Source organism: Mustela lutreola, chromosome 9 (genome assembly GCF_030435805.1).
Source record: "Mustela lutreola isolate mMusLut2 chromosome 9, mMusLut2.pri, whole genome shotgun sequence".
Taxonomy (NCBI): domain Eukaryota; kingdom Metazoa; phylum Chordata; class Mammalia; order Carnivora; family Mustelidae; genus Mustela; species Mustela lutreola.
Window position 1 is genome coordinate 145,354,907 of NC_081298.1, and position 14,029 is coordinate 145,368,935.

The 14,029-nt window shown below is 54.3% G+C and overlaps 1 protein-coding gene across 11 annotated transcripts in view; it reads left to right on the forward strand.

Annotated features, from left to right (window-relative positions):
* The window catches only part of MYT1L (myelin transcription factor 1 like), a 389,060-nt gene that overhangs the window by 301,886 nt on the left and 73,145 nt on the right, over window positions 1–14,029 (forward strand). For 9 of the 11 annotated variants that reach the window (XM_059132785.1, XM_059132784.1, XM_059132783.1 and 6 more), the window contains 3 exons: window positions 3,786–4,760; window positions 9,105–9,239; window positions 13,550–13,640. In XM_059132785.1, the coding sequence (XP_058988768.1) occupies window positions 3,786–4,760; window positions 9,105–9,239; window positions 13,550–13,640 (1,201 nt within the window). The remainder of the gene's footprint in view (window positions 1–3,785; window positions 4,761–9,104; window positions 9,240–13,549; window positions 13,641–14,029) is intronic. The other 2 variants (XM_059132790.1, XM_059132792.1) reach the window with 1 other exon arrangement.

Consider the following 14,029-nt stretch of genomic DNA (forward strand, 5'->3'; position numbering starts at 1 on the left):
GCAGACCCATCATTTAGAGACAACATATGAAAAAGCCAGTGTTTATCATCATAACATTGTCCCCCGAGTTCTGTGCATGTCAGACTGACGTCGTGAAGGTGGAGAAATCCTGCATGATTTTTGTTTAAGCTGTTTTTTGGGTTTCCTAATGTAATGGTTGAGGATAAATTGTAACCGTCTGACTCAAAGGAGATGAAATTCACACACACGACGTTTCTGAAAGTTAACGGAGACACTGAAAGGGCCTGTGGGCCCGTCGCTGAGCGGCCTGTGCCTGCAGGGCCTGGACTACACGCTCCGCCTCAACGTCCAAACTCCGTGACTCCGCCGGGGCCCCGGCCAGCCAGCGGCTCCTCGTGTCTGTCACCCTGGCCTTGCTGGGCATAGGCTTCCAACGGAAAGCCACAGAGAGAGCACTGGGATTCTTGGGTCTCCTCCCCTAACCTGATCTGAATAGTCACGGTCTTCCGTCTCACGTGAAGCTACACTGTGTTCATCGTGCCCCTTCTCCTGGTGGCACGCTGGGCACGTGAGGAAGGAGCCCAGCTGAGTCTTGAAGTCCTCGCAACGGTGGGTTCCATCTGCAGACTCTCGGGGCTCCAGCTTTGGCCCCTGAGCCGCAGAGATCAGTCTGGCCCATGCTTCACGCCCACTCCCACCGGTGACCCACGGCAGTATGAGCCCCGGCACAACAGACGAAGAAGCAGAAAGTACATTGCCCGGAACCCACAGCCAGAGGTAGAATTCCCAATGTGCCCCGCAGGTGATTTTGGTCCCTGGGGGAGGCAGGCGCGTAGTGGCTGTTTTGAGCCTGCCTGCCTGGGAGGGCTGACAGTCACCCACATCCTGAGGAGCTTTCACGAGGGTTTTCAAATAGTTCAATGCCAGTGACTTGAGAAATTCCATTAACCTGCAAGGAGTTCTGGCCACCGGCACGGTTCCACCCGCCATTCCCACTTTTACTAGGGGCGGCCTCGCAGCCACAGACGACATGGAGCGAGGGGTCTGGAGGAAGAGCCACACTTTGGGTGGGCTGGGTCACCAGGCACTCCACGGCTCCCAGCCTGTTCCCAGATGGGCTCCTGGCCGGACCCCTGCGCGGTGGCTCAGCCCCCGTGGTGCGCCCAGCCAGCATGCATGCAGGGTGCTTCCCCCTGCGGGGCCTTTACCTGGAGCGCCCTCCCAGTCCCTGCACACATTCCCCAAGAGTGACCAGGCCCCCGGAGGCCCCAGCCCCAGCCGAGGAATGACCTGGGCCGGCCGGCGCGCACTCCTATGCTCCAGGTCAACCTTCATTCGATGCCTGCAACAGGAGCGGGGGGGGGGGGGGACTTGGCTCTCGCACCCCTCCCTCTGCTGTTGCCGCCCAAAGCTGGGAGGCTTGTCGGAGACAGCGGCACTGCCCTGCTTCCCCGCAGAGGCTTCTCGGCCTCCCCCTGCAGGATGGCAAGTCTGCTGGTTGAGCACCATGGCTGCTGTGTCTCCGGGGGGCTGGGCAGCTGGGAATTGAGTGGGGGCGGAGCACGAGCCCGGGGCCCAGAAAGGCGAAGGCTGCTCCTTCCCTGGGTGGCACGTTGGGGGCGGGGGGCTGTCACAAGCTCAGAAATACAGCAAAAACCAGTCCTTATTTGGGACAAGTTGAACTGAAGATAACCCCAAGATTGAGGCTATGGAGAATGAACTGAAATTACCTAAAAGTAGAATGTGGTAGGAGGGGGAAGAGCTTCGTAGATAGGGGGCCGCTGCCACGTTCCGCTGCTCGGTTCTAGAAGGAGCCAAGAGGTGACACGGGCGTTCGTTTCCTGTTCCCTCCTCCATGCATCTTCTCCTTCCCGAGCTCTCCAGGAGGATAAGTCGTGTTTCACAAGAGGAAGTTAAGAGAAAATCATAAAAATAACACATGTCGCCTGATGGCGATTTCTTCTCTGACACATCTTGCAGAATCTCCCAGGATGTTGCTTGTGCTTCTGTTTCCAAACGTACGTTCACGTTTCTGTCGTGGTTGGTTCCTTGCAGGCTTGGCAGTGCTGGACTCTGAGTCACCCGTCATGGGGCAGCGGGGGTGTGGCCGGCCCCCAGGGGCTGCTCCTCCAATCACAGCCCATGAATATAAAAATCCAAGTGTGTAAACCAAGAGGAGAGCGTGACTTTCATACTCGCAGGAATTCCGTAGAACAGGATTGCCTTCAGCTCTGAAACCTCGAAGCCTTGGCCAAGGACAAGGTCTGCCTTCTGCTCAGACACGTTCCCCGTATTTCCAATGGCGCTCTCTGGGTCGGATTTCTTTCTTTTGCTGCTCTCTGGGACACGCGTCTTTATACTAAAGAAAATGATGTGTAGGAATTATTGAGAACGAGACGGTGTTTGTTTCCTACAACTAGCCAGGCTCTATGAGATATGGCAAACCTGACTTGCTGACACTTAGACAGATGTGTTAGATCCTAAGAATGTGCTGATTTGCAGTGGGGGCAGCCGGAATTGTTATTGATGTGTGGGTGCCCAAACCTCGTTCACCAGCCAATGCCTCTCCTCAGGGAATACCCTGACACCCATTGCGGAGGCCCCAGGGACGCCGACTCTGCCGTCAGCGAACAGGTACCAGGTGCCAGTCAGCACAGCTCATTGCGTCAGCACATTCATAAACCAGAGCGATTCTCCCTCGTTTTTTTTAATCACAGAAACAAGATGTGGATGTGGCCATGGCGTGGGGTTAACCAAACCCAGTCCGAGGGTTGGGGGAGGGGGCGTCTCGGAGCCCACGGTTTAGTGCCTGTATTTGGAATATCCATGAAGCAATCACGCCCGGAGAGAGACACATGTCCTAAATATTCCCTGAGCATTAAACAGAATAGTTTTGGGTGAAACGTAGGGTCTTTACCTAATTTTTAACATGATGGTGTTTTAACAAGTTGTCCTAAATCTTTGCGATTGGACGTGATCCTTGTTCATACGGTATTTCTACCCACTCCCGAGGCTGGGGGCAGGCAAATCCGGGGTGCCGGGGCACCTAACTGCGGCTGCCAATGGCCCCCAGATGTGCCCCCAACCCCAGGCCTGCCCTTCGCTGGCACCAGGTCACTGCACACTCTTCCCTCCGTGTGTCTCAAACCTGAGATGCACACGTGGGAACCACTGTGGGTTAGAGGTAGCTCTAACCTCCTCCTGGGCGCTCCTGCTGCTTCACTGCGGACCATGGGTTGTCTGGAAGGGAGAACATTCAGAAAGGCTGAATTCGGCCCAAACATGTACTTCTGGTACTGAAGGCCCCGTGGAGGCGGAGGGCTCACTGCATAAGCCCAAGGCCTTCCACGGCGCTGCCCGGGCATCTCTGGGGAAAACACGATTTAAAAGCAATTGCTGCGAACATCTGTTTAAGAGTTGTTACCAACTGAAGTTCATGAACCCTCAGAGAGCCTGGTAATAGGACGAGTGACATTATCACGCATCTGTTAGGCTGCAAACAAATAAAGCCGATGAAAAACAAAAGTCACTTGTAAAATTTAGAATGAAAAATTAATATTTTAAAACTACCTTTCCCACATACGCTAGTTTGTTTCAGAGTAACTAAGGAAACTGATAGTTTGTAGCAAGTGCTTCCTGTGGCCTCCTGGGTGCCGCGCTGCCAGCTGATCTGCCCGCGGGACCTAAGCCCCTCGCATGCGGTGAGCGGGGTCGGACATGCATTGACGTGCTTTCCGTGCTGTTGCAACTAAACTTCAAGTTCTAGCCACTTTTTCCTTTTCTTTTCTTTTTGTCCCTTTTTTTTTTTTTTATCTTCTTTGCAGAGGACCACCCCATGAGCTGCCACAACACTCGCATAGCGCAGGACGCGGAGCAGGACGACAACAACGAGGAGTACGACAATTACGACGAGCTGGTGGCCAAGTCCCTGCTGAACCTCGGCAAGATCGCCGAGGACGCGGCCTACCGCGCCAGGACGGAGTCGGAGATGAACAGCAGCACCTCCACCAGCCTGGAGGACGGCAGCGACCGGAACGAGACCCTGGGCCGGAAGAGCGAGCTGAGCCTGGACCTGGACAGCGACGTGGTCAGGGAGACCGTGGACTCGCTGAAGCTGCTGGCCCAGGGCCACGGGGTGGTGCTCTCGGAGAGCCTCGGCGACCGAGCGTACGCAGACTCCCTGTCGCAGCAGGAGGGCAGGAACATGAACTATATGATGCTGGGCAAGCCCGTCAACAACGGGCTCGTGGACAAGATGGTGGAGGAGAGTGACGAGGAGGTGTGTCTGAGCAGCCTGGAGTGTCTCAGGAACCAGTGCTTCGACCTGGCGCGGAAGCTGAGCGAGACGAACCCGCAGGACCGGGCCCAGCCGCAGAACATGAACGCCCGCCAGCACGTCCGGCAAGAGGACGACTTCGCGGGCAGGACGCCGGACAGGAACTACTCCGACATGATGAACCTGATGCGGCTCGAGGAGCAGCTGAGCCCCAGGTCTAGAACTTTCTCCAGCTGTGCAAAGGAGGACGGGTACCACGAACGAGACGACGACACCACCTCCGTGAACTCAGACAGGTCCGAGGAGGTGTTTGACATGACCAAGGGAAACCTGACCCTCTTGGAGAAGGCCATCGCCTTGGAAACAGAGAGAGCGAAGGCCATGAGGGACAAGATGACAATGGAGGCCGGAAGGCGGGACAGTGTGCGGCCGTACGAGGAGCAGTCGCCAAGACCGCTTCCCGGGGAAGACAGGAAGCCCAAGTCCGGGGACAGCCATGTCAAAAAGCCATACTATGGTAAAGGTAATATTTCTACCTAACGTAAGTTGCCTCGTGAACGTAGGAGCTAGGGTGAAAGATGCCGGTGAAGGTCCAGCAGGGACATGGGCGTCACACTCGCTCATGTCACGAATGCACACCTCTTAGGGTCACTTACAGCATTACAGCTGGAGTTTCTGGAAAGCCAACACAGTATTTGTCTGGGACATGCACAGAGCAGCTCACTGTGCGATGACCAGAGCAGACGAGTCACCCGTTACTTCAGCAGGAGACGCTTGCCTTGGAGAGACCGGGCTAGCGCACGGGCACGTCCCGTGATAGGAAACAGTAGCACGAGCCGGTGTTCTCACACATGAGCCACAGTCTGTGTGGCATGTCAAGAGCTCACCCAGCAGCCAGCCAGTCAGGGACGCAGCACGTGTCGTACATACTGGGTCGGCTCAGTGGCATCATGATTCATACAGTTACCACCAAATGACAGTTATTGATGAAAACCCCCGTAGAAAACATCCCTGGTAGAACCTGAACAGTAACAGAATGACGGATAGCACAGGACAAGGGCAGTGATGCCCATCAGTTATTGTAAGAGAGTAAGTGGTGGGGGCCGTTCGCTACGCCCGGCGTGGCGGGTCCGAGCCGAGATCAGTAGCGATTGCTTTAGTCTCTTCCCGCTCACTGATGCCGTCCCATTGTGGAGACAGGCACGGCACGCGCTTTCTGATAAAGCACTCAAAATCACCCCAAAGGAGGCTTTTAGCAGATTCTCCCTTATGAAATGGAGGGGCCCATATTGGCCTGTCTCCTTACATTTCCACACACACGACATGCACGTGTGGCATCAGTACCTCTCCGAAGCGCATGAACTTATGCCGAATGAGTGTCCAGCCCCACGCTGGCAGTAAGGACCGTGTCCACACGTGGTGCGAGCTGCTGGCGATATCACGCCGTGGAGAACCTGGAGACTGTCAGTGTCCCGGTCATAAGAACTAAGTCAGAAACAGTTTCAAAAATGAAACTGGTAATTCCTTAAATCCCTCCCTATTAGCACCAAAAAAGATCTTCGGTTTTCTGTTGCTTTCTACTCCTTCTAAAGACTGAGCTTCCTCGCTGCGGATCTGATGATGAGGTTTAGGACTTTGGTTTGAAAATCAGTTGCCATAGAAACCTCCAGCAATCAGAGAAGCTGTTTCTTGTGTTGTGACCTGGGTGTGTAGTCTCCTCTCAATGTGTATGCGTTGGTCCTATGGCGTCGTGGTAACCAGAGCCCCGCGGCAGACGGACCGCGGCCAGAGGCCCGTTGAGGGCTTGACTGGGCAGGAGCTTGAGCACTGACCGCCGTCTCGGGAGGTGAAGGGACACCCCCGGGCGCGGTGGCGTATCAGGAAAGGGTCGTTTCTTAAAAGCAAGAGGTTCTAGCCCACCCATCCCGCTTGCCTTGGGTGCAGGAAAGACTGTGAAACAGCTCGGGTGTCCGTAACTGCGGTGTGATGTGTCATAACTCTGCAGCTGGGTAGCTGAGGATCGTGGAGGAATTACACCTTTTTAGGAAGAAATAGTGTCCTCTCTCGCGGGTGGCAGAGCTGGCAGCGAGGAAGGCGACTCTGTACTTGGGAACGTGCAGGCTCGCTGGGCGCCGCAGACCCTGTGCGGCCCTCGCCTCCTGTGCCTGCTCACATCCCGCAGCTTCCTGTAGGTTCTCACTCATTTTGCTTTGCTACTGTTATTTTGTTTTATTTTGTTCCTTGCAAGGAATGGGATTGAAACCACTTGCTTCCCTTCAGTACATGGGGCGGGGGAGGGAACGAGCAGCAAAACCTAAGATGTGCTTTTCCCTGAAATGGGGGAAGGGCTGGGGTTTTCACCTTCCGAATGAGTCAGAAGCATCCATTCCTGACTCTGCCCGTTTCTGTAGATTTCTTCCTCCATTTCGTGTGGCATCCGAGCTCATTCCCAGGTCTCTTCTCAGCATAGCGATAGGTATGGTCAGAGCCAATTAAATTAAACCGAGCAGGGATCCCAGAGTGAGGCAAGGATGCTAATGCTTGAAAAATAAATCATAAAGAGAGAGAGATGATGTGCCCTTTACCAACAAGGCCAACGGACGATTCCTACAACCGCAAAGCGTATCAATAATCCTCATTTCAAGCTTCGTTGTTGTAAAATTGTACAAATTCTTATTGTATGCCATCTGCACAGAATGGTTAAATTATAAGTGAGCAATCTTTCCGAAATCTTGAGCTAAAGCAAAAGAAGTTCCTCAGAAACTCCTCCACCCTTCTCCTCCCCAAGCACCCATGGGAAAGGGAGGAAGGGGAGCGAGCGCAGTCCAGCGCACAAGGCTTTTTTCTAGGCGTTCTTTGGGGTGGCGGGGGGGGGGGGGTTCAGTTGAATTGCTGGTCTGTTTGCTTGCTTGGTTGTTTTGTGTTTGTTTGAATGTTTGACTTCAAGGTGAATTGGGATTTCCGGAAATTAGCATGCGGGGGAGGGCATGGCGTGGCCAGCGGCATCGAGAGGAGATTATACCCTTGTGTCCTCCAAAACTGCAATTATCTGAGCCACTTGTCTCTATACAGATCTGCACTCAGCTCCAGAACACTTCCGACTCTGTGATATAATGTAACTTTTAGGAAGCTGTAAGTGTACTAATGAAAGAGAGTCATTTCACCATGAATAATAGTTACAATTTAGGTTTTTTGTTTTGTTTTGCCTTTTAAACACTATTTACATTTGGCTTGTGGTCTTCAATAACAAATAGTTTCCTGTAAAACTGTTACTGTGCACTTACTATTTTATATTTACATTAATTAAATCATACTAATATTCTGATGAAACTACCCAAAAGGCAATAAAATGCTAGGCTTTTTGATGGCATGTGTAAGAGAAACTCCAGTCAGACATTTAGAAAGAGCGGTTCCAACGACAGAATCCCAGGCTGCCTTTGGGGCTCTCATAGCTGCACCCAGTCTGCCCCTCAAGCACGGCCATAATTCAGACTCAGGACCTGAAAAGTAGATTACCTAGAATAAAACACTAGCTAAAAAAAGAAAAGGGGGTGAGGTTTTTTTTTTTATATAAACATAAAATTGCTTCTATAGTCTTGTGAGCCCTTTGTCCATTCCAAGTTCACATGCATGACTTAAGAAGAAGGTCCCTAAGAGTTCTAAAAGCTGGAGCCAAATGCACACTTTCTTGGGGTCACAACTGGCTGGGTAAGGAGACATCAATAGGGAAGTGTTACCCCCTGAGGAGATGTTAAGGGACCCTTCCTCCACCAAACCAGCCTGGTCACTACTTACTGATGATCTGTGCAACTGGTTTTCAAAAAACTGACTCAAAAATAGTGCGTTGCCCGCTTGCGTTGCTGCCCGGTCTGAGCTTTATTGTAGAAATATCTTCTGGAGCTACTTTCTGCACATTGAAGAGCTGCGGTCCATTCTGGATATAGAAATAATTTTACCAGCGATAGCTTGCCCTTCTGGCACTTGGCACTCAACCGCTGACCAAAAGTCTGCTCTGTTCCTTCCCGACCAGTGCTGCAGAGAGCCAGCGGGGGCTCCAAAACCCGCACCTCGTAGTTTGACACATGCATGCCCAGCATCGTAAGATCCTTCCTCTGGTTCCCAGCACAGATGGAGAAATCAAAACAAATGGTTGCTCCAGCAGCTTCTGATTTTTTTTTTAATTTTTTATTTTATTTTTATTTTTATTTTTAATTTCATTTTATTTTATTTTATTTTATTTTATTGCCCATCTCCCCCATTGAGAGGGATTTCCACCAATCTGGTCATTTTTGCTTACAGTGCCTTCTAAGAGTTCAGCATATTTTCAGAAAACTTTCTGAATCTGTGTGTACTATGGAGCAGTGTTGCGAGGTGACAGCCTCCAGCAGTGGTAAAACTTTGCATCCGAGCATCAGTGCTAGGAGCTTTCGATGAGACAGACACGCACAGCAGACTGTTCCCACGGCCATGTGCCCCTGGCTGAATTTCACAGAGCGATTGTGGAGGATCGCTGAGTAGTTTTGCTCTCTGAGAAGGTCACTGTCTCATCATTATTTACGTTGATTTCTTTGAGCAACACAGCTTGTCATGTAACACACGGGAAGACAATTATTCGAGAGCTAAGGTAGGAATAGCCTTTCTTTTCCCCGACCAGCAAAGAAAGTAAGGTATTTTGTGACTCATGATTACTCTGTTGAAGGTAAAAAAAAATCACACAAAACCGAACGTGCACAGGTCTATGTCACAGCCTGTCCCCTGACCCCTGTTTCTCTTCTTTATTTATCGAGGTTTCTTCGGTTGTTAATGAATCTCCTTTGTCTTGGACGGGTAAAAGATTCATTCTCTTGACACCTGTTGTCACTTTTAGATCCCTCGAGAGCAGAAAAGAAAGAGAGCAAGTGTCCCACCCCGGGGTGTGACGGAACCGGCCACGTAACCGGGCTGTACCCACATCACCGCAGTCTGTCCGGATGCCCGCACAAAGATAGGGTCCCTCCGGAAAGTAAGTCCGTGTTCCGCCAATGCCCGTGGGGCCGCGCACGCCCACGGCTCTGTCTGTGTCAGCCACGTGCCTCTGTCATTCCATGTCAGCACAGCCCAACCTCGGTCCTCCTCTGCCCGCCCCTTCGGGTCCACACCGGCCGCAGGGGCTGTCTACACTCCTCCCGCCGATGGCCCAGGACGGCCACCCACCCCACCCCCTCCACACACCCCACCCCCGCACACAGCGCCCGCAGCGCGGCTCCCTAGTAGATGGGCTGGGCTCCATCCCGCTTCCATTTCTGACTTGCTGGGGACCTCGGACAAGTCACTTGTCCCCTCGTCTCTCACAAACCACACAAGAGGACTCAGATAGTCCCTACCCCACACCCTCCCTGCAGAGCTGAGCTCCCTCGAATCCCTGAGAGGAAGGTCCTCTCGCCCAACGGCCAGACTCCATGCAGAGGAGCCAGAGTTGATAGGTGCATTTTACTGCATTTCACTTGTAAAGTCTGTTTTGGGTCACGGCTGTCCCCACATTTCCACACAAGCAAACCTCAGTGTAGACCAGACGCCTTCTCTTAGTTAGGTTCTGAGAACGCACAATTTTCGGCGAACACAGCTACACTTATTTTGGAACTGAAAGGGTGTCCACGTCTCCTGTCTATCTTCTTCTCCACACACGAAGTTTGCCATTTAAATACGACTGTACTGGTTGCTCAGGGGAAAGGCACATTTTCAGAAGCAACCAGATGAGTCTGAGGTCCTGATTCAGAGCCTGAGGTGTGTCACGGATGTTCCTGTGACCTGAGACACAGTTTCTGGAAGGCAACACGGAGTGGCTTGGCTGGGACTCAGCAGGACGACCGGGGTTGTCGAGACGAGTTCTTGGGGGTCGTCTCATCCAAACGGCTCATTTCGGAGTTCTTGAGGCACAAATCTGTCAGGACAACGAAGTCCCTAGCAGCAGTCAAGGCTTCGAAACAGGCTTAGCTGAACATTTTCAGATGAAATATTTTTAGAAGCGCTCGTGCCTCCAGGCTTTCGGAGGGCCGCTGAGAATAAGGAGCCCGCATTTCTGGGAACTGCCTTGTGAGTGTGCAGGGTAACGCATCTGAGCGCTTGGCTGGGCCCGTGTGTTACATGAGCAAGGAGCGGGCGTCATGTGAACGCAGCAGCTTCCGTGCCCGAGCGCCATCCGGGCGGCCGCTCGCACGCACCGGCACACGCAGCCTCCCTCACTCCCCACATGCCCTGCCGGGTGCCATTGGCCCCGGTCCCCCCACGAGAAGAGCGGGGAGCAGATGGCCTCCCCCTCTCTTCCCGGGGGTCAGCTCGGTGCCTGGCAAACTGAAGACACACCCCTGTGGGCAGGCACCGACTTGCCCGAGCAGGGAGCAGAGTCGAGATGGCACTCCCCTCCTGCCGGAGGCCCCAGCCTGTGTGTCGGCCCGGGCCTGGCTTCGCTGCTCCCGAGTCGGGCCGCACAGGCCGAGACCCTACGTGGGCCTCAGGCCCTCTGTGCGCGCAGCATGGGGACCATCGCTGACATCTTAGGCAGACCTGCCTGATGCCATTTTTCTGGTTGGGCCTCCCGAGTAGAAAATCAGTTCCTTTCCCTGGCTGGGGGATTCTCCCGACTCCTTATTTTCACAGGAAAAGTCTAACTAGTAGAAACGGGCTGTGCTCCCACAGATGGGGGTCAGACCGCACCCGGGCTCACCAGGTGAGCCCCTCCACACCAACCTTGAGACCGCCCTCCAGAGCATCTACAGAAAGCCGTTTCTAAATACTTACATGTAGTTCTTTACAGTACCGTAAGAATTTACAAAGAGAAAAAATTAGAATCTTTGGGGGGGTACTTTTTTTTAGACTTTAGATTTTTTTCCAATTTTTTCTGGGCCAGCCTCCGTCAGTCATCCTCTCTGCCCAGGTGAAGGCAGTCCAGCAGTCAGTTTGCAACATGCTGCCCTAGAAGCACAGACGACGCACCACTGGACAGGATGGGGTTCTGGCCCCCAAGGGCTCCCAGTGCAGCCAAGAGGGGGCCATGCACTCAAGACAGAAGGGGGCCATGGTGGGAGGGGCTCCCCAGTGGGTGACTCCCACCTGCGCCATCAGGCTTCCCAAGGGACCTGCAGGCTTCCCTGGGGCCGCACTGAGCTGGGGTCCTGGGGGGAGAGGGGAGGGGTCTGCGGCTTGTCCAGAGGCTGCCGTGGTCAGGCACATAGGACGCCAGGCGTGTCGGAGACAGTGGCCAGGGATGGAAAGTCTGGGTTGAGTTCAAGACATGCTCCAGACACGGGCAGATGTGAAGGCGGAGAGAGGGAGGGGTAGGAGGTGACACGGAGAGTCCCCCGGTGGCCGTGAGGATGCCAACTCCGCTGACTGATGCAGTGGTGGAGAAGCAGGGCCCGCTAGCAGAGGACAGGATGGCCCGGACTGTTCCGGGCTGGCGGGCAGTGTGTGTGGTGCTCCCACAGGTGGAGGGCAGGGGGTGTCCGGGGTCCACAGAGCTCGGCTGCCCAGCGGCTCCCGGGCTCTGCTTTCTCAGCCGGGTTGCAGGAACTGGGGATGGCCTGGCTGGAGAGGAGGCCTGAAGCGTGAGCAAAAGCCCACTGCGGGAGTTTGAGACAGGAGCACATAGAACACGCAGCCAAGAAGAGGGAACAGAGGCTGTTCTAGAAAGGTCTGGCCCACGCGGGGAGGAAGAAGTCCGGGGGGATGGCATCAGGGGTCACTGACTGCTCTGGGCAGGGGCACGGGAACCACTGCTGCCGTGGAGGTCTGAGGACGGCAGGGGCTGAGGGACAGGGGCAGAGCGCAGCCACAGGACGGCAGAGCCGGGCTCAGTCACGGCCCCGCTGACGCCAGCCCGGGAAGGAGTCCGCGTCTCCGCTCAGTGGGACAAACAGCGGCCATCTGCTTGGGGTCCTCGCCACAGCTGGGCGCAGAAGCTTCTGCTCTCTCCAGGGAAGACTTTATCTCGAAAACTGTGGCATGAATGGAAAGGAAAGCAATGCTGACTGGAGAGGGACACTGTGTCGCGGGAAGGGCCTAGGTGATGTCGCAGCAGGGAGTTGGGAAAATCCTGCAGAACCGAGAACGACGTAGGTGAATCCGGACCCCAGAAGGGAGAGTGAAGGCCAGGTGGCAGCACAGGATGAAACCTTGCGTGGGAGACGGGGGCGAGCAGGCAGGGCCCAGGGCCAGGTCCCCCGGGAAGGAGGCCTCCTGACACCTCCTCCAGCAGCCCCCAACACACAGTGAGCCGAAGGCTGGCTCACCCTTGTTCCCTCAGTGCTCACCGAGCATTGACAGGACAACACAGGAGCCACAAGACTAAAGAATCCAGAATGTAGCCAGTATGTAAGGACCAGGACAGGACGGAGGACAGCCCCTGATGGGGACAGCACACAGACTTCAGGGAAGACAGAGATTGCTCTAAAGAAGGAGGAGAATCATACAGAACACATAACCAGTTGGGCAGACTTTGCTCTTCATGGTCTTGCTGTGACCTGTACCTCACTGGCTCCCCCAGGTCTTGCTGCCATGATACGGACAGTCATATGGGGCCCAGGGCTGGGGTCCTATCCTAGTGGCTTCCCTCTAGCACCTGTCACCTCCCTCCAACTCCCCCAGAGCAGCAGCTGCTCACTGAGGACCCATTAGGAGAGGACATGCAAACTGTCCAGGCCGGTTACCGCCCCATGTAAACTCAAATACTGTCTCCCAGCAATAGGCTGCTTGCCTCCTCCCACTGCAGCACCCCACCCCCTGGTGTCCCTGTGATGACTTCACAGGGAACACAACATAACACTTAGTATTGCAGCTTGTCCCACTGGCAGAATAACAATACTTGATTCCCAGATGAGAAGTTGCTATTTACTTTGTTTTGTTTAAAAATCGGGTTTGGGAGTCTCTATTCACCCATGACCACCGTGCTGTCTCCATACTGTGTGTTTTTAGAACACAGGCATGTTTTAAAAATTACCCATCTACGTGCTGTTACGTGGTAACCGATGTTCAGTGCCGATGTGTGGGAGATGTGGGGAGGCCCTGCTGCCCTGCCCCCTTGGGAGCGAGTCGGCTACCACGTTCCTGACCTCTGCGGCCCCCATCCAGTGCGCCCTGCTTTGCATGCCAGTGACACTAAGGTTGAGACACCCTTCTTCTTCCTACGTGTGTTTCCTGACCATGTCCATCACAAATGTGTGTAGGACTGTCCGTGGTAAACTAACCCAGCCTTTGTTAAAATAATTGCATATTCTTGTATTCAGACCATTTCTATGTTTTAATGCTGGGCTGTCTTCTCTGCCTCTCCCTGTCAAGTTCTTGCCATGCATGAGAATGTTCTCAAGTGCCCCACTCCGGGCTGCACGGGGCGAGGGCATGTAAATAGCAACAGGAACTCGCACAGAAGGTAAGCAAAGCGCTCCTGTGCCCCAGGCCGCTGCGCTACGATCCCCGACAGCCCCCCCTCCCACCCCAGCCTCCAGAGGGAGTGTGCCCTGCACACCTCCCCCTCCTGCCCCGGGAGACAGGCCGCTGTCTGGGAGGGCATCGTGCATGGGGAAGGCAAACGCTGAGACCCCTTTCCACAGAGTGGATTGTCTTCCCTTGTCCCACCCAGTCGCCCCGCGTCCCCCAGGAGGCGCCCTCCACGGGGAACGCTCAGCTTGCGTCCAGGGGCGGGGAGGAGCCGTGCTGTGCACCTTGTACAGGGAGGGGTTACAAGGCATGAAGACTGGATGGTCTGGGACCTAACGAGGTCACCCCTGAAACTCTGCCGAGACCCCAGTCATCGGTGTG